This window comes from Fusarium graminearum, chromosome 1 (assembly GCF_000240135.3).
Source record: "Fusarium graminearum PH-1 chromosome 1, whole genome shotgun sequence".
NCBI classification, from domain to species: Eukaryota; Fungi; Ascomycota; class Sordariomycetes; order Hypocreales; family Nectriaceae; genus Fusarium; species Fusarium graminearum.
The window spans coordinates 1,245,771-1,269,006 of NC_026474.1; the positions used below are offsets into that span (position 1 = coordinate 1,245,771).

The window sequence follows — 23,236 nt, forward strand, 5'->3', positions numbered from 1 at the left end:
AAGTTCATGCAGTCGATTAGCCATGCAGTTGTTGAATCTCCTTGAAATTCCACCTGTATGTCCAAATAGTCTTTGTCTCGAAAATTCCACTCATCCAGAAATTGAAACTCCTTTTACTCCCGTCATGTCAACAAAGACTTCTAGCTAAGCTCAGCGCGGTTGCCCTCATTTCCAATTGGTTGAACAGCAGGCAACTCCTGGGCTTGAGGCGACTCGTGGCCGTCCTTGTTGGGGCCCGGGCTGGGTGTGAAATGTCCTGGAGGAGGCGAAGTGGATGAAGGTACTCCATAGCCACCAGCGCCATACTGAGCAGGATACTGTCCTTGCTGACCGAATCCTGGCTGGGCATACCCCTGAGGCTGAGGAGAGTAGCCGCCGTAGCCTGGTTGCTGATAGCCTTGGGGTTGTCCGTATGGGGCAGCCAATGAAGGGTCGTATGGCTGTTGGTAACCTTGGAAGTTTGAAGGCACGCCGGAAGGATAGGTAGCATTCGAGGGCGAAGAAGGAACATAGCCTGGACTCTGAGGGTGCTGAGCCATCGGAGGAGGGTTTTGCGGGTTGGCACCGGCCGCTGCAGTTGCGGCTGCGGCATTTGTCTTCTTGCGACGACGGAAAAGCAAGAAACCAGCCACACCGACCAGAGCAAGTGCAGCGACGCCGCCAACGACACCACCAGCAATGGCGCCGACGGGGGTGCTCTTGTCGTCGTTCTTGTTAGAGTCTGATGCTGCTGCGACATCCTCAGTTACTGTGGTAATGGAGTCGTCTGTGGTCGAGGATGCTTTCGTAGTCGATGCATCACTTTCAGTGGTGCTCGAATCACCGGTGGCCAAAGGGTCGGAGAATAGAAGTGCAGAGCTGCCCGAGGTGGTATCACAGGCGAGGATTGTATAGGGATTGCCAGATGTAGTACCGACCCAGGTGTGGCAGTACTTAGCAGTTGCGTCACTAATACTGAGTTAGAAACTTCGATTTCATTAGCAGTGAGTTGTATAGGGAACGTACCAGCAAAGAGTGTGAAAGTCCTCAAGGAAAGCACACACGGAAGCAGATGAGGTGTAAGGAACACAACTCGTCTTCACTGACTTGCAAGCCCGGCCAGTTTCACAGCATCCAATCCAACCGTTAGAATAACTGCAAGTGGCGACAGTGGATATGCATGTGAAGGAGTCTGTTGAGACCATGTTGTCAGCAAATTAATCCTTTGCAGGTAGAGCTCATAACTTCTTCCATCGGGCATGTTGATAGCCACTGTTACGCTCTGTGGAACGGGGTTCGACTCACTTCCGGCTTTGCCAAAACCACAAGTCATAGGCGCTAGGTCTCTCTTTCCCATGGCAAACTTCAAGTCCATAGCACCAGCAAGTTGGGGGGCGTCTGTTGGTACAGGACTCCATCCCAAGGCGATATTAGCTTGTTCTCCAGCTTCAGGGCCGTATATGCCCGTTTGGCGAGGAGGTTCCCATGACGCTTCTTGGTCTGACTTGAGCCAACCGGCGGCAGCTGGTGAGCTGAGAGCCCCGAGGGTGAGTAGAACAGCGGAGCGATACATTGTCGTTCGATATCGTGTGGTTGTTTCGAGTAAATACCGACTCCGATGTGTTCTTATATGTATTCGGATCCCACCGCTTCCTTCTTCCTGTCGACAGTGGCGAACTGGTGCTGTTCTGGGAGCGAGGGCGAGGTTCGTTGTATTAGTAGGTAGCTCCTGGTGTAAGTGGGTCTGTACCCCTCGATGTAAGTGAAGCTATTCAGACTCGTTCCCAAGTAGAAGCCAGAATCAACTCGGACAGAATAACAAGGAGAAATGATTCAAGAAGAGAAACCCAGCACCAAGGTAGGGGTCGATGGGGGTTTTGACTCTCTCTTGTGCCTGGGCAGCACTTTGGCGTTTTCGGGCCCAAGGAGGCTGACAGGCCATATTGACCTACACAGGAAGTGCTACAAGCAGCATCCAGCACTACAGGGGACCCCAGAGGATACTGAACGAGATCAATGGCCACAAGGGGACCTTTCTCTGCTTTCTGAATGCTCGAAATTCACAGCCCCTGTCCGCTCCAGCACGATCTCGAGCTAGTGGCGTGGTTGGACGACGCTCATTGGCATGATAAATCTCTAGTGCGTCGAGCTGAATATACCCCTGTTCGAATTGGGAGCGTCGACGGGGAATGGTCTGCTGGCTAACATCCAGCCTTTTGCAGACTCAGCCCCCAAGAAACAACTCAATTTCTTGCAGAGAAGCTTTGTTTCTCGAGAGTTTCCCAAGTTATTCTTAGTAATTCCATACAGGTTAAACTCTGCGCAGCATCTCAGGAAATGCATACTGCTGTCATACTATGCGGCTGGCTCGTGTGATGAAGCGCCCTGCCGCTGTGCAAGTCCGATGAGGTCTCGTCTACGGATCGAATGAAGTGTGACCGACAATCTTTGGTGGTGGAGCTATCTAACGATAACTCCGCAGCAAAGAGCATGGGCTCGCTTGTACCGGTACTAGTTACGCATAGCAATGCTGTCCTGCATTGCTCATCCGTTGTCAAACGGACCTCCAGCCTTCCTGGGTTGGGCATGGGCAAGCTGCCCCTCTTTGTTTGTCTCCAGACTTGAGACAATATCTAACGCACCAGTGATATGCAGAAGGCGGGAAACGGGACCAAGTTGCTAGGCTGCATTTTGTCAAGGCTGTGCCAATGGCCAAGTCAATGCTATATTCCTTGAATTTTTCCCACGGTTACGTTGCAGTGCAGTCTTGAAATGGCCTGTATCGGTTCGAAGAGGCACATGAGGCTGCGTTCTCGAACCAGGTCATAGTGGCATCCTGCACTGCACAATCCAATATTGTTCAGAGAGGGTGCAGGGCACATCACAGCTCGGCATGATTGGGAAATACATTCTCGAGGTTCTCTCATGATCAGCGCTTACAGTGCTCCTCCAGATCGTCAGGTCAAGAACAGTTGGATTTTCGTGGCTCAAGCCACCTGCCTTTTTGTGCAAGGCTATCCCATAACTCAGGAACGCAGTTCTCCAACATGTTGTAAGGGATGGTCTTGGCCAGCAAACAGGGTATTTGACAATAACTGGGCACTGGTTTGTAATGCAACTACCAGGCACACCCAGGGCTGAGCTTGCCAGGTCTAATGTGGTCTCCCGCGTTTCCGTAATATTGTTTGACTTTCTGACACAGATCGCCGGTGCCGGATACGCTGGGCTCGTGACTGGCCCTCGCACTGGTGGCCAGAGAGGGATGCAATTCCGGCAACATTAAGACACGTGGGGACCGACTTAAGCTTGATACAGTACTTAACCGATAGAAGGTTGGCTGTGCTGTGCTGTACTTACATCACGGATTTAACGGAATGGTCGTGGGGGAGGTTGGTCCATATGTTGTTCTCAGTTGTGATGGATGGTATCTTGACTCTAGCTCTATTCACCGCTCGCAAAAAGACGGAAGCACTCCATATTGTTGCGTGTGGGCCGTAGGATTCCCGAGACCTCTGCACTCGATTAACCACTTGGGGCAGGGCAAGTCCTCGGTGAGCGATAGATCGTCCATCCTCGAAGGCGAAGATTGTGGACTTGATCGCCTAAGAGACCGGTTGCTGCTAAAATCTGACACTGAGAGGTAGCTCGCGGCGGGATTCATTTCAGCTGGATTATGGCTGCCGTTTCTGCTCTGTGAACAGTAGGGGAAATTTGTTGGCATGGATCGTAGCGCTCGACAGGAACTAGCCTTATGATGGTGTCACCTCGTGCCACTAGAAACCTGTGCAGTCTAGCGTCTCCATTATTGGACAAACGGTTTGCTGCGAGGATTCTCATCGGTGAAAAGGGAGCGGGACATAGGCGAATTTAGATGGTACAATCGCAAGCAGCAGTGCTCCGATAGTGCTGCAGTTGGGATGGGATAAGATTGACGATGGGTGGAGACGAGTGAGAATCAGGAGCGAAGATCTCTGCATCTTCTAAGCAGCCGGGCGGAATATGCTGGTCTAGTGCGGAAATATTCAGTTCAACTGGAGGCAAAAGGGAAGTGGGAGCACCTGTGAAGAAGAAAGTTGCAAATTCAACTACCCTGTACTGTGGTGATAGCTGCTGAAATCATCCGAGTTCTGTAAATAGAATACAGTTTTAATGACAGTCACGGCCTAGAACACGGTAGTCAATCTTTGGTATTCATCTGCTGCATCTCTAGTTGGCCGCTGCGATTCAGCCTTGAGGTCTTGGCTTGTCACCAGCAGCAAGCCACCAAAAAAGAACCCCGGCTACACGACACTAGATTTCATTTTAAGCAAGGTAGGTACACTATACGAGTGGTGGGACAGCGTACTAAAAAAGAAAGGAAGAAAAACGCCTTGTCAATAGTTCCATAAGATATTAAACTCAGTCACGACTAGGCAAATAGAGGTATTAAATCAAAGCTGAGTTGCACTACTACGTTACCAGCCAGCCAGTCCTCTCTCTTTCACAAGTCACGAATTGGTTTCCACAGAGCCTCCGCATGACAAGACACTCCAGGACCCTTGATTAATCGTCTGGGCCCAGTTTTGTTCTGCCGAGCGGGGAATCAATTGAGTGGATATGAGCTTAGAAATTAGTCTATTTATCCCCTGACCCGTCTTGTCTTGTAAGTGGACCGAAGATCGGGTTGACTGACTTCTCACCACTATTCATCAACACCAACGGTCATCTGAAACTATAGGAGAACTGCATTCTAAAACATATGCTTACGAACACGAAACTTTGAGCTTGAAATATATAGAAGGTATGGGGACAGGGCTCTTCGAACGGAGGAACAAGCCTCGGGGTTTTGGAAACTTGATACAGAGAAGATAATCCAGTCACTTTATGCCACTCAAGACTTACTCTTGGGTTACCCGTTTTCAATATTCCAAGGTTACTTAGGCGTTGAGGTTTCTGCTGTTCTCTAGATAAGGTACTATACCTTGCCATCATGGAGCTCATTATGCCAGCAATCGCATGGTATTGTCACTGGAACAGTCGATTCTTTCAACAAGCCAGATAATGTATAAATGATCAAGTCTCTTAAGGTTTCCAGTTCGTCACCAGAATCCAACGACTACGCAGGCAATCGAGCAAGTAAGCAAGACTCACACATGACGACAAACACATCACTGAAATGCAACTCGGCAACCAATTCTCATCAAGACGCTTTACCAGCCCAAGCAGCTCCTTGCAATCAGACGGTCGAATGCAACACCATATAAGATAATGCGATCCCGGTCCAAGTTAGGAAAACCGCAGAGGTGGCTTCTTCACGTCTCATGCGTCAATGAGGACACCCCAAACACTTTGACTGGCGACTGCGATCTTGAGGGTTACAAAGAGAACAAGAAGGATCTTGTTCCTGACTATGGTTCTTCCCTCTGACGACGCCTCTAGGTATCAGAAAATTTGTCCGCCAAGAGCATAAGGGATGAATAGCATGTCATCTTTTATGCTGCTTAGACTATAATTTTTAGGTTATTTATTTCTGTAATCTAGGACTTAGGGGGTTGGCCTTTCAATTAGCCCAAGAGAAAGAGTGAGAATAAGGGATAAAAAAACTCAATTATTTTAAACACACTCTTTAGCTAATTATATTCTGCATCCTCACGCTTATGCTGCCTCTTTGCCTACATACAAGCAATGGGATTACCCGGAAATCCGATCCCTCCAGCAATTTGCAAACTGAAAGGGTATGTGCGGGCGCAAACCTTCCATGATACGATCGTAGTGGCGGTCGTTATTCATATTAACAAGCTGGTGCCGCACCAAGAATTCCAGCATCACAAGCCCACAGTTTGGCTTCCATTCGCCTTCCTGCGACAGGCTCTCCTTCACCTGCGACACATCCATAGCCATGATACTGTCGATGCTAGGCTCATTCGGTTGTGGATAATATTCGCTCGTGAGTTCGAGGTCGTAGATGATCCTAACGCCAGGCTCAAGCTGATGCTCGTTAAGCTCGCCTGTTCTGGGGTCCTTTTTGTCGAAAAACGTGATGTGCGAAATCCTAACAGCCTTGCCGATTTCTCTCCTTGGCCTTGTTTCAGTGCCGGGCACAAACACTGCTCTAGTCCGTTCGTCGATTTCGAGGCCTACTTCCTCCCTGGCCTCACGAATCAGCGTTCTGAGGGGGACTAGGAGTTCATGATCTCGGTCTTCAGGATCCATGCCACCAGCCACAATCTGGTCCAACATCCCGGGGTAGCTATATTCCGGACCAGAGGCGCGTCGTGCGACCCAAATGCGGTATTCGCCAGTATCCTTGCTGTAGACGTTGAGGTGTACCCCAACCGTGAGGATCCCGAGAAACCCTCTCAAAGGCGTCGGAATGCGTATATCTCGTAGATGACTATTGAACAAATAAACTGACGAGATTTCTCGTCGATCCAATTCCGTGGCTGACCATTTGGTCAGCGAGGGAAAATTGGAATTGGCGCTATTGTCCCTGACGAGCTTGTTGAAGGCGAATTCGCAACATCTCGTAATATCGCTGGAATTTCTAAAAGTAGGGAGATCGCGTCTTTCCAGAGGTCTTTCCGGAAGAAAATCGGTGCGGATGAATATCTCGCGAGTTGCACAACCTTCAAAAGCAGCAGGTGGGAGAGAGAAGAGTTGGGGATCCCAAACCATGGATTGAACGAAATACTCTGGTACGAACCCCACAGCCTCACTGATACCGTCAATGTATAGGTAACGGACGCCGTAGGCCTCATAATGATACTTATTGGCGTAGCTGATAGCAGAATATAACGTTTCCATGGTGGCTGCTGGGTTGGTAGTTGATGGATTCGGGGAATGATTCCGATAGATGGGTTCGCAGTGCAGTGATGGTCTTGGTCTTGATGAAGATGTCACCGAAAACGATGTGTGTACTAACGTTGCTGAAGTCATGGCGAGAGACTCGGAGTAGGTACTAGAGTTTTAACAATGGACGGGACAGATGGGAGAAGGACCTCTGGGACGACGTAAACAATTATTTGCTTAAATTAGAGAAGAGGAAGGTACGAGCTTTGCGTTGCGCTGTGAAGGTGTCGCGACTTGTAAGGTAGGCAGGTAGTAGGGCAGTTGCGAAGGAAAAAATTCCGTTTGCGCTTGCATGGATGAATGAAGATGAGCGAGTACCCATGGAAGGATGACACTGCAATCGGGTCTGGTCCGTGAACCGCAGCCTCGGGTGGCCGCTGCCTTTTTGAATTGTCGCCCCGGTGAGTGAATCAACCGATCAATCAATCAGGTAGGCCCTTCACGATGCAGGACGGGCAACAGCGATTGTTTGTCTGGGGAGGTGCGGACGGGGATGCATCCATCTTATTTGGATCATATTCTCGACTTGACTTGACTCTGAAATGCACTAATTCGCACTTCAGGTAACCCTCACCCTTGCTACCTGAACCAGTGCTTCTTTGCCCGAGTCATGAGGACGATGGCCCATGTGCTGCTTCCTTTGGTGCAACAGCGGCTTGTGTTGAAATTTGAATCGCAAAATTGTGAATGGTTGTGGTTGAGTGAGATTGTGACTGTCCTTGGGGTATCAGAAAAATTGTCCGCTAAGAGCATAAGGGATGAAATTAGTAGGTCATCTTATGCCGCTTAGACTATACTCTTTAGGCTGTTTATTTCTGTGCCCTAAGACTTAGGAGTTAACTTTTCTGCTACCCAGTAGACTGTTTGTGCTTCAGTCGGGCAGTGACGAGTGGTATCAGCTGCTACACACGGTGTGTCTCTGTGAGTCAGCTAAGAGAAGAGAAAAGAAGACAAGAGAAATGAAATGAAATGAAGCACTGCCAATTCGGGTGTTTCAAATGGTGTTTTGGATGCACGTATACATGCATCTTGATCACCAATTACAGCTGGGCTTGCGCAACTTGGATGTGAAGAGAAGTTGTCTCTGTACTCGGGGAAATTTGAGCTGAGGTATGGACATCCAATGTCTGGGGTCGCTGACTTGATTTGCCCTATCTTAGTAGCCTATCGTGCTTGCGATAGGTGCTTTAATTAGCGGGACGGGAGCGGAACACCAGCCGGCCATCCGCCCGCTCAACCACAGAACGGGGCGTTTTCTCATGGAGGCGAATTAGATTTGATTTCAGAGGGTATTTACCTATTGGTTTGCTTTTTCCCTCGGGTATAAGTTCAATTTGTTGTTATCAACGATTGTAAATATGTCATCTTGCAAAAGAAAAGAACCCTTTCCCCAGTTCTTGGTACCATTGACCAGGCCTGTGGTTCCCTCATTCCAGCAGAGTGGTCCTCACCGGGGTTTCGTGTCTGTGTGACACTACATATGGAATGGAGTAAAGTGATACCAAGATGAAATAAAATGAAGTAAAGCAAAGCAAAACAAAGCAAAACAAAGCATTGATGAATGCTGTCCGAATGCGCCCTTGACCCTATGTCGGTTGCCCGTATCATACCTGTCGTTTCCCAAACACACCTTTTTTTGGTCGAATTTCGTTTCGTCGTTTCAATTTCCCTCTTTCAAAATCTTACACGAATGAACGCCCTTGATATCGATAATCGTCACAACCATAGTGTCACGGTTTCTCGCACGCTTCTAGTGGGCCGCAGTGTGGCGGACTACTCCAGGTCCTGGATAGGCCACCGTCTTTCCAATCGAATGATTGTAAAGTCTTGTGCCGGCCGATGCGGCGGCTGCCGTGGTCGTGTCCTCAAGAGCATGCTGTGCGAGTACCGGTGTAGACAGTGTCGACGTTGTGACACAAAGGTTACACAACTCCATCTGAGGCTCAGGGGTAAGGCAGTAGAAAGGGCTCGAGCATTTACGAGCACAGCGTGTGAAATCGATGACCGTCTCGCCGAGACTGTGGCGGCAATCCTTGCACATACGCTGGGCAATTACGGTATGGCACATATTGACGGAGTTTGTGGTTGTACAGTGAGTATGTACGGAGTAGGTATGAGGGTGAAGGTATGTAAGAGAGGACAGCACGGTATAGAGCTGAACAGTGTAAGAGGGATGGGTATATGTAATAAAGTAGATGTGTGGAAGTGCAGGCAAGATACAGAAGAGGTAGGTGATTTGTATAGTAGTGCCTGGAAGCCAGAGAAGAATGCTGAAACGTCCAAGGGTCTGGTTATTGACTTTTGTAAAGCAAGTATAATGAGGCCTCGCTGTGTATTAACAGCGTAAGCGGGTCGAGGCGCAGTTGTTGATGTTGCTGAGGGAGGCTTGGACGTGTCTCAGGCATGGATAGGTAGTAGGTGATAGGTAGTAGGAAAGTAAGATGTATATCCAATTTGATTGAGTTTATCCAACCAAACAAACAATAAGAATTGGACAGGCTTCGTTGGGGGCTCTCGATCCCTTTTAAGGCTTTGGCAGATGTCGTGTCAGATTATGTATCTTGAGCGTTTAAAAGGCAACGAGTGACAGTTTAATGACGCGCGTAGGAAGGGAGTGGTAGATGATGATAGCCGGTAGAAATAACAAAGTTAGGCTTTTCCTTTAAACAGGGAGAGGATAAGGTAGCTAGCATCCGGATGGCGAATGCGTGAGTGTACAGTATGAATCTGAAAGTATGAGAATGGACACAGTCCGTGGGAATATAGTGTGTCTGTCTGTGTCTGTGTGTGCGTACGTGTGTGTGTGTGTGTGTGTATGTATGTGTGACTACAGCACGCCATCATATGACCGTTTTCTTATTTATTCAAAGGGAATATTCGGAACATAATTGGGGAGGTACAAGCCAATTGCTCCTATCAAAAGAGAATAATCGTTGCAACGGAGAATCAAGTGAGTAAATGAATGGGTGTGTAATAGTAGTACCTTGGTAGACACAACGCCAGCTCAGCAAACGCAAAAGCAAAAGCAGAGTATGTAGGCACCTACCTGTAAAAGGGCAAGTTAGCAGGGCCTCAAAAACACTGTGCTGACAAGGAGTGGCTCAGATAGAAGAAGAAAATAGTCAGCTTGGCCAACATGAAGTTCCATCAAAGCCGAGACTTTTTGCTTCGTCTGAAAACGTGTGTCGTCTTTTACCCAATTAATCACTAGAGACGATGCATCCGTGACCAGAAAAAAAGAGCTTCCCCGCATTGAACCGTCTGCGAACACCCTGAGAAAGGCCAAATTCTCTGGGGCTTCAAGGGCTTTGACTAATGAATTGCCAAAGTACGGCCACTGAGGTAACCTTGGCTCTGAAACTACTGCAAGGATGTGCAATCACGCTGAGGCACTTTTACCCAGCAGGACATGGACGAAAGGATATCAGCGGCTATTGCCCTTCTCCTTCTTTTCCTGATGAGACAAAAGGAAGGACAGGAAAGAAATTTTGTGATTGACAACGCGTGAAACTACTGGACAGTTCGTATCATCTTCCCCTCTTTTTAACCCATTCCTGGGGTTTCTTGTCGCGGGGCTTTACATGGGTAATCCAACTTGGCGCGCACTCCAACGCTTGGCATTTTGTTTCGTGATGGGAATTGGAGTTTTTGCCTCTTGCGCGCATAACCAAACCAGACCAGAAACAGAATACCACCTATTTGATGTGCATTGTTTCGTCTTGTCACATGGAAATTGTATACTTCTTATCAACAATGGCCTGACGATGGGAAACTGTATCAAGCGTTTCCACGTCATGATGAACTCTGGTCAGATAACGATTTCAGCACAGTGCCTTGTCATGGCTATGCAATGCATCGAAAGAAAAGGGCGTTCTAGTTCTGGGCACTGTGGTTTGCTGCGGGATGTTTGTGCCTTGCTGCCTGTCAAACACACGGGATGATGTAGAGGCGACGTGAGACAGGGGCAAGTCCCTTTTGGTCTGCATATGTGTAGGTATCTTTGCCTCGTTTTGCCTGTATGTACGTGAGCCTCTATCCAGCTAGACATTCGGCCAAAGTCCAGCAACTCTGCTCCTGCTTTCCTGCGAAGTTCTCACTGCAACGTAAACAACCTCCCGGCCCAATATCGCCGCCCATCATGTAATGCGCATCTCGATCAGGTTTCACAAAAGAGCGTGTCTCTCAGCTGATCGATATACCTGATGTCCACTCTGTTGATACCTTTAGAGGCTTCGCCATCTGTCATCAAGGGAAAACATCGACCTGAACCAAGCCTGACCGGTATGATTCAAATATTGGTTAGACTGGTCATCTTTGATACTGCGCTCTGCTGTGATTTGGGCCTGCATGGCGCCAAAGCAACAGAATGTCATTTGGTCAAGGCGCCGCAATCTTTGTTGCACCTCCTTCGTCATCCTTCCAGAGTTCCAGACCAGCCCTTTGCATAGACCTCTTTCCGAGGTTGGTCCCCTCTGAGGTCGCAATGTGAATTAACGAGCCTCAGCCTGGACAGATGGGGAAACTGAAGGCCTCCACTGCGGGCACGGGGAGATATCCAAAATGCTTGTGGCTGCTTCGCTGGCTCCATAGAGTTCAGGGCGTGAAAATCCCCGATAACGTCCTCCTGATACAGGCGTGTATAGTTCATGAGTTGGACTCGGCATTGGGCAGGCGCTGCAGCTCCGGTTACGTGTGGTACAAACTCTTTTGTTGGGATGTTGCGATTTAGTACTCGTCAGCGTTGAACTCTCTATTCCCACGAAACAAACCACGGCAGCGCCATTCCGGATGCATTGGCTAGAATTGCCCTGGATGTTGTCACCATCCCGTCGTTACAAAAAGCCCCGATGCGGCGCATCCAGCGTAGTTTAGGTTGGCCACGTTGATCGTCTGAACCTTGTGGTAGCTTTAGCCACTTCTGACGAAGAGCTCTCCTGAAAACAAGGCACCAGATGATTCGAGTTCCTTGCATTTAATTGAATTTTCTTTGTTGCTAAAGGAGATGTTGTTGTCTGTCTCCGTCATGTTTCTATTCTCGTAATGAAATGTTGATAATCGTGCTTCGATGGGTGATCAATAAGCGCTATCAGTAGTCAACATTGAGTAGATCACTGGGATCAGATCTACTCAGCAAGTAGATCGACAGCATCGATACTAGTATGTATCCGATTCTCTCGAATAGGGATCGCTCATATCTTACCAACTATCCCGTTTATAGGAGTCAGGCTTGGTCCAGGTTGTGAAGAGTTGGCAGAGCTGGCAGAGCGACACTCCCGGGTAAGTACTGATGAGGCGGGGGCCGTCTGTCTCTAAACCTCATTACCAAGATGTTAATAACCGATGTCTTTCGGGTGTACTACGCAATGTATAAGCAATTTCACTTAGTTCGCTTGGGGTGATCTTTCAAGTGAATGACCAATTTTGATGAATCGTATACGCATGACATTCCTCTTAATCAAGCTGGAGTCTGTTGCACCGCTTGACATGTGTCTGCCATGACTGCAACACAGAATACATCCTGAGCAGCTGACACAAACATGTCATATGGCATGCTTGGTATACTGAAAGAGAGTGACTGTGAACTATACAATACAGGACAGTGATGCGTAGGCACAATATGTAATTACAAGGATCTGTCGAGGTTGAAATCCAACGTTATGAACCTTGAGGTGATTAAGAAACTTGACTGCGAGATATTGAAACAGGAAATCATCAAACAGCTTATGCTGCATAAGACTGCAATATCATATTATTTATTTCTCCACCCTAGAGCACAGAGATCAATTCTTGGTTGCAGACCTAACAGGCACTCTAATGAACTTCATGGTGGAGAGATAAATGGTAAACATCTGCTATTTAATTGGCCAACAATCACAAGTGCCTTACGTAAACACCTGCGGACTGGCGACGACCTCACCTCGTTGATTTGGGTGCGGCTTCTTCTCACGAGACCCTCACGACCGATTGCTCAATTGAACGCTGCCCAATTCGCCCAACATGTTCGTCGCACGACAAAGGGCAGCCTTCGTGGCTCGACAGCTGCAGCGAACAGCACGAACCTACGCCTCCGACGCCCACGCCCACCACAAGGCCGCCGAAGTCAACGAGTCCTTCAGCGTACGTCGAGTTAAACCATACTGCATCATTGGCATCGCGCCGCTCAACAAGGCCGATGGATGAAGCCGATTTCTAATATAGAAACTGATGGAATCTTATAGACCGGATCTCTCTTCGCTGTCGCCGGTTTCTTCGGCTCCGTTCTCGTTTACCAGTTTGTTCCCGCCGAGGGCGAGCAATCTGCAATCCTCAACTTCATCAACAAGTACACTTCGCGCAGCAAGGACTGGGAGGAAATCAACGCTCTTCACACCAAGGCCATGGAGCAGGCTGGCTACGACCGAAACCTTTTCGAGAACGGCGGCAACAAGCACCGATTCGTCGATGTTGCATACCCCGAGTTCGTCATCCCATCCACCAATATTTGGCACCCCTCAGGGCGGTAGCAACGCCTCAGAAGAATCAATTGATAACCAGATAAACAGGGCAATTTCCTCGTACGCCAACCGAAACCACATTGCTGGTCACCTTCCCAACATGGATTACGTTGTTGAGCACTACCGACAACAGCACCTTAAGGAGGAGGAGCGAAAAGCGACCAAGTTGGCACAGAAGCAGGAATAAGGGATGTACACTAGACGTGAATCGATACATGAATTCATTTTTCATTGAGTTACCAAGTGCATCTGCTTTATCTAGTACTTAAGCTGTGCTTGCCGAAGTAGCTATCTACTGCCTTCAACCTGTAATACCTTCTCATAATGGAAATGCTGTTCCCTTACAGAAGGAAGGGTACGGATATTCTCAGCTGTTTCTCATGCCAGCCAAATATACGGAAAGAGCACTGGGATACTCTGATTCATACCAACAAGAAGCTGGCAGTTATATATCACAGCGCCTCTCAGATGCTATGATCTTCCCCCTTTACACTCGCAACATCGTCGAATATTATCCATTTTGGATTCCAACAGTCATTTGAAAAATATCATTCTTTTACGACACTCGCTATTATTTGCAATACTTTACCCCCACCACAGATATTCCGTACTGTCATCTGACGTTGTCAAGATGGCCGAAGAAAGACCTCGCAGGCCCATGCTGCGCAATATACTCCATTCATACAATCCGCCCAGAGGTAACATATTCCCGCCCTCTATTTACAGAGCACTGACTCTTGTACTAGACTTTATCCCGCCGAGAATGTATTCGCAAGCTGGGCCATCATCAGAGGAAGGCTTGTTAGATGGAATTTCGGAAGCTACAACAATGGAAATGCCCTCAGTGACACAGGTAGCTCCAACTGCTCAGGAAAGCTCGCACCTCCAACCGCATCAACAAGCTCCTGCCTCACAGGTAGCCTCGACAACACATGGAGCCTCAGTAGAGCAGGAACTACAAGCAGTGCAGCAACCCCGAGACATCGTTGAAATTCGCGAAACGTCCACCAAACGCGGTCGCGGCTTGTTCGCAACTCAGGACATAGCATCCGGCACTAATGTCATTCGCGATGAATTACCAGTGCTCAATGGAAATTTCCTTTCGCTTATGTCAGAGTAGAACTCTTTGACTCCTCGCCGGCGCAATGAGCTGAAACAAATATTTACAAGTTTACAGAATATACCGACTGAGAAGGACTTGTCAGGCAGAAATGACCCTCATACTACAGCTATCGAGGATTTCAGACGGGAATACGCCTTCCAGGATACCGCAGGAAGAAGGTGTCTTATTTACAAATTGGCAAGTCATATCAACCATGCTTGCAGCAAATGCGCCCAAGCGCGATTTTCAGTTGATCCCGGCGAGCTACATTGTATCGATGTATTGCTGCTCAAATCTGTCGAGGCAGATGAAGAGATCTTCATCCACTACGGCAAGAAGAAACTGCCCTTTGGTTGTGCAATTTGTGACGAACAACGCAGACCCCGGAAAGGATGGAGGGACAAGCTGGGCAAATTTGACCCAAGAAGATTGCTACGCCGAAACCATCAAGAGTGACATCATACGAATGGATTTTTATGATTGATATTGGGGTTCGGATTGCCTAGACAGAGGGAGTGTACCGTTGAGGAGGCCATTCACGTCAGGGAGGCACGATAGCTCAGAAGCATCACCATATCTTTCTTTTTCACAAATGAGCGATAGTTGAAGGTAGTCATCAAGCGGACAATGCCCCTTTATTGTACTATCATAGTACCCATTGTCATCAGTAATTTTGGTAGATGTTTTAAAAGCCCATCTACCAGAACCAGTCCTTTTCGCCCAAAATGTCCGTGAATGCAGAAACCACCCAAGACCACAACCTTCTTACTTGAGGGGAATGAAACGAGAAGAGTGCGTGGCACCGATACCGGGTCGACCGTGCTTGACGGGCTTGCTGTAGAGGGGGTCAGTTATGAGAAATATGGCCGGCCGGGAAACCACGTACTATGAGATAGAGAACTCAGCGAGGTAGTGACCAACCATCTCAGGCTTGATCTCGACCTGGTTGAACTCCTTGCCGGAGTAGATGCCGATGACGCTGCCAATCATCTCGGGGACGACAATCATGTCTCGGAGGTGGGTCTTGACGAGGTCGGGCTTCTCGTTAGGCTGAGCCTCCTGCTTGGCCTTGCGAAGCTTCTTGATGAGACCCATGGGGCGGCGCTTCAGACCACGGTTGATCCTGCGGCGGGCACGAGCGTGGACAACATCGCGAAGCTGGTCGGAGGAGAGGTCGAGGAGCCTGTGGGTGGGAAGAATAATTAGTACGGGTTTGTTCGCTCGGGTTGCTTCCTCGTGGTTTCATCTTCCATCATCATCGACGAGGCGCGGGGTTCGTGTGGTAGCAACATACTGGTCAAGGTCGATTCCTCGGTAGGAGAACTTTCGGAACGCTCTCTTTCTCTTGAGCTCAGCAGCCTGCTCGGCGTCCTATCCAAGCATACAGGTCAGTCAAGCTCTTCTTTTCTTCATCATATTCCATGTTTTTGATCGATCCATCATCATTTTTCTGTTTTTCGCGGGCGGGTGGCGAGCGGGCGTCGAGTCGTCGTTCTTCTGCTCATGATCTCCAAGGGGGGGATAAGGGAATATCTCGAGGGTTCACACGTACGTATTCGTCAGCCATTGTCGCGGTGTTGTGTTGATTGAAATTCGCTGGTCGGAGAGCGAATATGGATGGGCCGGGATGGAGTCGACTTTGAAGGCGGTGGTTATCGCTCAGGCACAATTGATTAATCCAGTAGGGCTTCCTGCCCTTCACGTGACTTTTTTTCGTTCTTCGAGTTGCGAGTTGCGAACAACGCTAGTGGAGCCGGAGAGGGATGTGCCGTGGCTCCGAGATTTAGTGGAGGGCTTGTGGCTGTCAGTTGCTGGGGTCTCACTCGACTCTCGAGTACTTAAGTAGTAATCTTCCAAGTACCTTGTTCGCTGTTGTGTCGTGTTTCGCGTGAATATATATTTGTTTTATCTATGCTTCGTGTGGGCTACTGTGTATTTATTTCTAGTAGAACTTGGTCCGTGTTGCTTACTGTCTCAGTGTGTCGATGACCTGGTCTTTGCTAGGAGTGATGGTTGAATTCACAAAAGAGTGGCCAAGTACCAAGTATGACTTACAGGATTTTATCTCACTAAATTCTCTTGATCTTGAATGATTCTTTGCGAATCTCAAATTGGATTTTTGAGCTTTAGCATTGAAAAGGGCATGACTTGACAGTGCACTTTTCTGATACCCAAGACGAGACAGTCTAGAGTCAAGACAACTACTACTTGAGCATTCAATGGCTGATCTCACTGAAATTCTTTCTATTGAAAGTAATTTGGAATCATTCTCAACTTGAGTAATTCACTCAAATGAATAACCTCAATTGCCGAGAGACATCAATGACTGCAATGCCGGATCTTCAGGCGTCTAGCCATATAAAGTGTCCACTGGCGTGTGCTACTGTAACCTTATCGGTAGAGGTTTGCCCATGACCTCACAGCAGCCAACCGCTTCTGACAACCTCTTCCCCTTTGCATCTCTTTACAAACATCAAGTTCAGTATTGATTGGGATAAAGAAGCGAGAAGCCCAACCACTTGGCTTCATCTTCTCTCGCATGGCGATTGTCAATATCGTACATTGTCACATATTTGTCTGCTTTGTCCTACATTGACAGTGGTACGCCAAGAGCTTCATGTTTACTGGGCATTGAACGTGCATTGACTTGGGATTGACTCCGGGTTGAAGGGGTCAGTGAATCTGTGCACTCTTGGCCCCGAAAGGATACGAAAGTGAGTTTTGGGTGGGAAATAAGACGGAGCGAGAAAAGAATCTCGACTGATGATTCGCGGCCAAGACGGAATTTGCTACCTTTTTAACTATTTCACAGAATTGGACCGGTACTTTGTGTCGTGACTTTGCGTGCAGGTGTCCAAGACGACCCAAGACTTCCAAGCCGGCGTGCTCGGCACAATAATAGGCGGCCTTCATTTCCCGTGTCAGAGCTTCCCAAGTGCCCAGAAAGCCGATACTCATCAGCCAAGACCGTGGCACTGGGGCCAGAAGGCTCGGCTTTTGCTGGATGCGCCCACTGTCTCATGGGCATTGGCTCGCGTCGCTTGCTGGGCATATTGGGTCTTTGGGTCGTTGGGTCATGGGCCCCTCCAAAACTCTTATGAGCACGCTCCCGCATTGACAGCCATGGTCTTGTCTTTTTTGTCTTATGACGGCCGGTTGGCCATGTCGGTCAGTCTAGACCTGTACCTTATCTGAACGACTGCTCTTGGCTGCGCTGAACTACAGCTCGAGATGAGAAGAAAAGACAAATGCCCAGACTCTCAGCGGTCAACGTCGACAGTGGTTTGGTGTAATTCGGGCCTTGGCATTTCTCGGCACCCACCCGTGATAAGATTTCGCCAAGCCTTCAAAGACCTCAGAAGGGGGAATACCAACGCTACTGTACCGTACCCGTCCTTCTCGCTGGCATGGTATGGATGGACCTGTGCTGCGCTGCTGTTTGCTTGGCTGACTCTCGTCATTTCTTGGGTAGCTTTCCTTTCTTTTCGTTCATTTGTCACCTTTTCCAGTCTTTCTGCTTGCTATATATCCCCGTCGCCTCGTTCCTCTTCTAGACGCTCGACCGAATGGCCTTCGAATATCGTCACAGACGCCGTCTTCTCTCGTGACCACGCCTTCGCCTTCGTTTTCAGCTGAGCCATAACCAGGTCGCATTTCCGATCCTGCTCTGCGCATCAACTCAAGTTTAACGTATATCTTTTTGCTCGTCGATAATAGTACGGAACATTGGGCACACGTTTGGATGGACAAGACGTTTAAGGTTGTCCCTTAATTGCCGAGTTGACGGCAAGCGAAGCACTGGTGGTGCGGCTTGTAGTCAAGTCGGCCTAGTACTCGAACTGCTTGCAAGTTTTCAAACATAGCCGTAACAAACAGACGACATGTCTTCGTCAACTGAGGATGATGAGTCCACGGTAACCGGGTCTTCATCCATGCCATCCGCCGCGCCTTCGACATTCATGTCTCTGTCCAGACCTACACCTCACCCGACAACACTTGTAATCGAACCAAAGCCAACTGATGACGACGACCTCTCCAGCGACTGGACTTTTCCACCCATGACAACTCCCTGGACTGGCCCGTCTGATTGCACATGGACTTATGATGCAAACCACGTATCAATGTCTGGAATGGGAGGTCTCGAGGCCATGCTTGACCTACAGCCGATTGCTGGGGCAAAGTCACTATCGTGCTATCCGGATGCTATGTTCGACAACGGTCTTACGGGTGTTTATAGTCCGGGTACGTGCCCACATGGATGGACTACTGTAACTCTACGCATCGAACCCAGCGCAAACCGGGACGATGAGACGACTACAGCTATCTGCTGCTCCTCGTAAGTTGCTAGAAACAACACACCATAAACTATCGTTCTAATTGTGATAGTCATTATACTTTGGAAGGCAGTCTCTGTAAACGATCGACTTCCTCAGTGGTAGCCATCCCTTACACTTTCAACCAAACAGCGCAGTCTTACGATGCTCATTCCGAATCCGCCACTACTCTATACAGCGCAACGATTGCTGTCTACACCATTCGGGCCCTGTTCAAGGATAGAGACAAGGATGCCCTCGGACTCAAAGATGAGGATGATATTCCAGGTGTTGACCACCATAAAGACTCTCTGTCTTTGGGTGAGCGAATCGGCATTGGTGTTGGCGTTGCAGTTTTTGTACTCTTGGCGGTTGGAGGACTGGCCTTTTGGCTTATCCATCGAGAAAGAGCCCGGGCAGAAAAGAGAAGACCGCATGAACTCAACACGGTGGGCAACATGCGCCATAGCTCGTCAGGAGCCGGTGACGACTTCTACGCTGCTGCTGAGGCCAATCAACGAAACAGAGGCCGCGGAAATGCAGAGCCTCCTCCACCTGCGTACGCGGCTACAGACTCGAACAGCATGACAGAGAACGACAGCCGTCTAAGCGAAGATACAACAACACGGGACGAAGAGATCAGGGCGTTACAGATCCAAAAAGAAGCGATTCAACGTCGTCTCCAACAGCTGGAGCAGGCTGATATACAGAACCAAACAGACAACCGACATAACTAAAATAAAACTCAACTCAAGTGCGAATGGTCAAGTGCGAGAACGGAAAGAGAGCAAAAAGATCACGACTTGGATGGGAAACGGCCTACTATACCTATGATACCACTTTGCACAGCTCTAGCAATTGCTATGAGCTTTTTTTCTTTACACAAATAATTTTACAGGAGGGGACATCTGTAAGGTTTTCGGAGTACGGCGGCAGTGATACAAATGGATATATCCCATATCAGGCTCTTACTTTTAGGTATCTAGATATAGAACATCATTGCAACTATGTAATGTTCTGTAGGGCTGTAGTCTAAAACAGTTTAACATTATAATCAAGACTACCTAATTCGCAATTGGATAATATTCGCTGTAAGCCTGTACAACCAACACGTTAGGCAACCTTTCATATTCAGGCAACAGAATTCATGGCAAGTCAATTGGGGGATTTTACTGGATATCTTGTTTCCGATCAACGCACGGAATCTCGATGATAGCAAGGATGATAGATCATTGATCTTCATAGACGTCCGAGTAACAAAACTCAATGCATAGGTACGTAGTATATACCTGGTAGGTAGGCCTCGGTAAAGGTAGGCTAGGAGTATAGTCAACGAGGAGACATGTCGAAAATGTGATAGATGGTTACATACATGGTAGACTATCAATTCACTCATTGCCCTTTTGGTAATAGATTGGTAAAATTCCATGTTGCGTCCGGGACTAGGCAGAGAGATTAACCAACTGCCAACATACGGATTGTGAACTATGTATCGTGGAGCAAGCAGGAAAGTGATCTTGTTAAGAATTCAATTGTCATAGCGATTTAACAAACCTCTGATTTGTTGTTGAAGTGAACATCAGTTGGTAGCTAGCTAAGTTGCTGCCGCCCTATATTTCCGCTGTAAAGAGTATCACCATCTATACAGAGAGGTACCCAGACGAATGCGACTTGGTAGGGTTGTGATAGGTGTTCCTTGATATGTAGCACTCGAGCTCCATGCCGAGCTAGCTGGTATGTACAGCTTGCATTCCGACCTGAGTGAACAGATCCCACCTGAAGTGCTAGAGTGCCCCTTGCAAGTGCAGTTCTTCCACTACTAATCGCACAGGGGTCCCCAGCCTGTTCCCTGTCAATTGGCGGTGAGAGGCACATCAGGTACTCGGCTCGTAGGCCAAAATTCGCCTGCATCGCTTGTATCTTTCTGATAGCTTTTTTTATGTTTGGCTCGCCACCAATTGAATGTCCAGTGGCACGGCTGCAACCCACAGATTTGGGAACCTCCAAACCACCCACCCCGAAAACCATCACCACCTCAGGCCCCTTCTTCCCCTTACCCCTTCAAGCGCTGCGCGCGTAGTTATTTCTCTCCCCATACTTCTTCTCCCCAAACTTCAAACTCTCGTCTTAGCTTTTTAAGCTTCATTTATACAAGATGAAGGGCGAGGTATGTTTTTTTTGCTTCCGTCGCGACCCTCTAAGCCCCCGCGCTGCTCTGAATTGCTTTCCAATTGCATCTTGTTGCTTTTGGTTTTGCTCTGCTCGAGAGGCGTTGGGGGTGTTCCACTTGGTGTCCTGAGCTGTGCAAGCTGGGGCGGCTTCTGATTGAGCTCGCGATGCTGATTCTTTGTTATCCAGATTCTTCACCTCCACCTGGGCCAGGCCGGTACCCAGCTCGGTAACTCTGCTTGGGAGCTGTACGTTGTCTTCTTCTCTCACGTCGAATCAAGCTGACCGGCCTTCTGAATAGCTACCTTCTCGAGCACGGCCTCGGTCCCGACGGTCGACCTGACCCCAATGCTCCCGATATTGGTGACCCCGGTTCTTTCGAGACCTTCTTCACCGAGACCAACAGCGGAAAGTATGTTCCTCGATCTCTGTTCGTCGATCTCGATCCCTCGCCAATCGACGAGATCCGAACCGGTGAATACCGCAACCTGTTCCACCCCGAGCTGTTGGTCAGTGGTAAGGAGGATGCCGCCAACAACTATGCCCGTGGTCACTACACCATTGGCAAGGAGATGGTCGACAATGTCATGGACCGAATTCGTCGTGTTGCCGGTAAGTCTTGATATCGTACAATTGCTTTCGTCCAGCAGCTGATCCACAACCCAGACAACTGCCAGTCTCTCCAGGGTTTCCTGATCTTCCACTCTTTCGGTGGTGGTACCGGTTCTGGTTTCGGTGCTCTCCTCCTTGAGCGTCTCTCTACCGAGTACGGCAAGAAGTCCAAGCTCGAGTTTGCTGTCTACCCTGCTCCCCGAACATCGACTGCCGTTGTTGAGCCTTACAACGCTGTCCTGTCTACCCACAGCACCATTGAGAACTCCGACTGTACTTTCCTTGTCGACAACGAGGCTGTCTATGATATCTGCCGTCGCAACCTCGACATTCCTCGACCCTCATATGAGCACCTCAACCGTCTCATCGCCCAGGTTGTCAGCTCCATCACCTCGTCTCTCCGATTCGACGGTGCCCTCAACGTCGATCTCAACGAGTTCCAGACCAACCTGGTTCCCTACCCCCGAATCCACTACCCTCTCATCAGCTACGCTCCTGTCATTTCTGCCAACAAGAGCGAGCACGAGAGCTTCAAGGTTCAGGAGCTTACCTTCCAGTGTAAGTTGCGCGCATAATTGGTCTTACCTGTTAACGATACTAACTTTATTCAGGCTTTGAGCCCAACAACCAGATGGTCGTCTGTGACCCCCGAAACGGCAAGTACATGGCTGTCGCTCTTCTGTACCGTGGTGATTGTGTTCCTCGCGACTGCAATGCCGCTATCGCCTCCCTCAAGGCCAAGGCCTCATTCAACCTCGTTGAGTGGTGCCCCACTGGTTTCAAGCTCGGAATCAACTACCAAAAGCCCATGGCTGTCCCTGCTCCTGCTGAGGCTGGTGGTCTTGCTCCCGTCAAGCGATCCGTCTCTATGCTTTCCAACACCACCGCCATCGCTGAGGCCTGGTCGCGTCTTGACTACAAGTTCGACCTTATGCACAGCAAGCGTGCTTTCGTCCACTGGTACGTTGGCGAGGGTATGGAGGAAGGAGAGTTCACCGAGGCCCGAGAGGATCTAGCTGCTCTGGAGAAGGATTACGAAGAGGTTGCTGCCGACTCCTTCGAGCCCGAAGAGGAACTCGAGTACTAGACAGCCGCATGATGCGACTTTGTGTAATCCCTTTCGACTTCTTTGATGGCATGTTTTAGCGATAGCTCGGACAGGGCTCACGCCCGCGAAGCATACAGATAAGAGTTGTGGAGGAAGTTGTTTAAGATTCCCGATTTTTGGGCGGCACACATATGGGGGTAAAGCATGTGCTGGCCGCCACGCGCCAATGGCTCAGGGTACCCCGTTAGTAAATGGTCTTGTATTTTGAAGCCATGTCCTAATAGACGAGACTGTCCCTCGATGCAAATTTGGCGCATTTATTTGCAAAGCAGGCACGTAAAATTGATGATATATCCTTTCTTATTCAACTGTCCAGTAAGCTAAAAACTCGTGCTATGTGTAACTGTCGAGAATGAGTATCGCATCTTACATGTAAGCAATGAGGGGACAGATGCCTGATTAGTTGGCATTATCGTAGTAAAAACATAAATGTATCAGCAGCATTTAGTAAGAAATGAATTGGCTATGTACCAGGTAAACAAGTTATGTCTGTGCAACTACGTGAACCATTTTCTATCATGAATCCAATGAGTTAACCCCATCTCTGTTTAAGCGGAAGCGTCCAGGCCAGTCAAGGCAAAAAAAAAATCACTCGTAACTTTTCCGGGCGTGGAGACCTAACGTTTATCAA

General features: G+C 48.7%; 8 protein-coding genes across 8 annotated transcripts; 4 read left to right on the forward strand and 4 right to left on the reverse strand.

The window, feature by feature from the left end:
• FGSG_00390 (uncharacterized protein) lies at positions 1-1,552 on the reverse strand (the record flags this gene model as incomplete). The annotated part of the gene is made up of 3 exons (XM_011317750.1): positions 1-948; positions 1,006-1,171; positions 1,285-1,552. The coding sequence occupies 3 exons, from the start codon at positions 1,550-1,552 to the stop codon at positions 141-143; spliced, it is 1,242 nt and encodes a 413-aa protein (XP_011316052.1). The 3' UTR covers positions 1-140.
• A 4,097-nt stretch (positions 1,553-5,649) lies between these two features.
• On the reverse strand, positions 5,650-6,762 carry FGSG_00391 (uncharacterized protein; the record flags this gene model as incomplete). The annotated part of the gene is made up of 1 exon (XM_011317751.1): positions 5,650-6,762. One exon carries the CDS (start codon positions 6,760-6,762, stop codon positions 5,650-5,652), a length of 1,113 nt encoding a protein of 370 aa, XP_011316053.1.
• A 1,795-nt stretch (positions 6,763-8,557) lies between these two features.
• Positions 8,558-8,875, reverse strand: FGSG_00392 (uncharacterized protein; the record flags this gene model as incomplete). Its single annotated transcript, XM_011317752.1, has 1 exon — positions 8,558-8,875. The coding sequence occupies one exon, from the start codon at positions 8,873-8,875 to the stop codon at positions 8,558-8,560; it is 318 nt and encodes a 105-aa protein (XP_011316054.1).
• Positions 8,876-12,741: 3,866 nt separating this feature from the next.
• Positions 12,742-13,544, forward strand: FGSG_00393 (uncharacterized protein). Its single transcript, XM_011317753.1, has 3 exons — positions 12,742-12,924; positions 13,026-13,264; positions 13,350-13,544. The coding sequence occupies exons 1-3, from the start codon at positions 12,805-12,807 to the stop codon at positions 13,486-13,488; spliced, it is 498 nt and encodes a 165-aa protein (XP_011316055.1). The 5' UTR covers positions 12,742-12,804; the 3' UTR covers positions 13,489-13,544.
• Positions 13,545-13,932: 388 nt separating this feature from the next.
• FGSG_00394 (uncharacterized protein) lies at positions 13,933-14,421 on the forward strand (the record flags this gene model as incomplete). Its single annotated transcript, XM_011317754.1, has 2 exons — positions 13,933-13,999; positions 14,048-14,421. The coding sequence occupies 2 exons, from the start codon at positions 13,933-13,935 to the stop codon at positions 14,419-14,421; spliced, it is 441 nt and encodes a 146-aa protein (XP_011316056.1).
• A 557-nt stretch (positions 14,422-14,978) lies between these two features.
• Positions 14,979-16,045, reverse strand: FGSG_00395 (40S ribosomal protein S15). The gene is made up of 4 exons (XM_011317755.1): positions 15,956-16,045; positions 15,698-15,774; positions 15,290-15,586; positions 14,979-15,238 (listed from the first exon to the last, which is right to left on the reverse strand). Exons 1-4 carry the CDS (start codon positions 15,968-15,970, stop codon positions 15,169-15,171), a joined length of 459 nt encoding a protein of 152 aa, XP_011316057.1. The 5' UTR covers positions 15,971-16,045; the 3' UTR covers positions 14,979-15,168.
• A 2,479-nt stretch (positions 16,046-18,524) lies between these two features.
• Positions 18,525-19,453, forward strand: FGSG_00396 (uncharacterized protein; the record flags this gene model as incomplete). Its single annotated transcript, XM_011317756.1, has 2 exons — positions 18,525-18,739; positions 18,790-19,453. The coding sequence occupies 2 exons, from the start codon at positions 18,525-18,527 to the stop codon at positions 19,451-19,453; spliced, it is 879 nt and encodes a 292-aa protein (XP_011316058.1).
• Positions 19,454-20,758: 1,305 nt separating this feature from the next.
• Positions 20,759-22,914, forward strand: FGSG_00397 (tubulin alpha chain). The gene is made up of 5 exons (XM_011317757.1): positions 20,759-20,883; positions 21,075-21,133; positions 21,187-21,497; positions 21,552-22,055; positions 22,109-22,914. The coding sequence occupies exons 1-5, from the start codon at positions 20,872-20,874 to the stop codon at positions 22,582-22,584; spliced, it is 1,362 nt and encodes a 453-aa protein (XP_011316059.1). The 5' UTR covers positions 20,759-20,871; the 3' UTR covers positions 22,585-22,914.
• Positions 22,915-23,236: the final 322 nt, after the last annotated feature.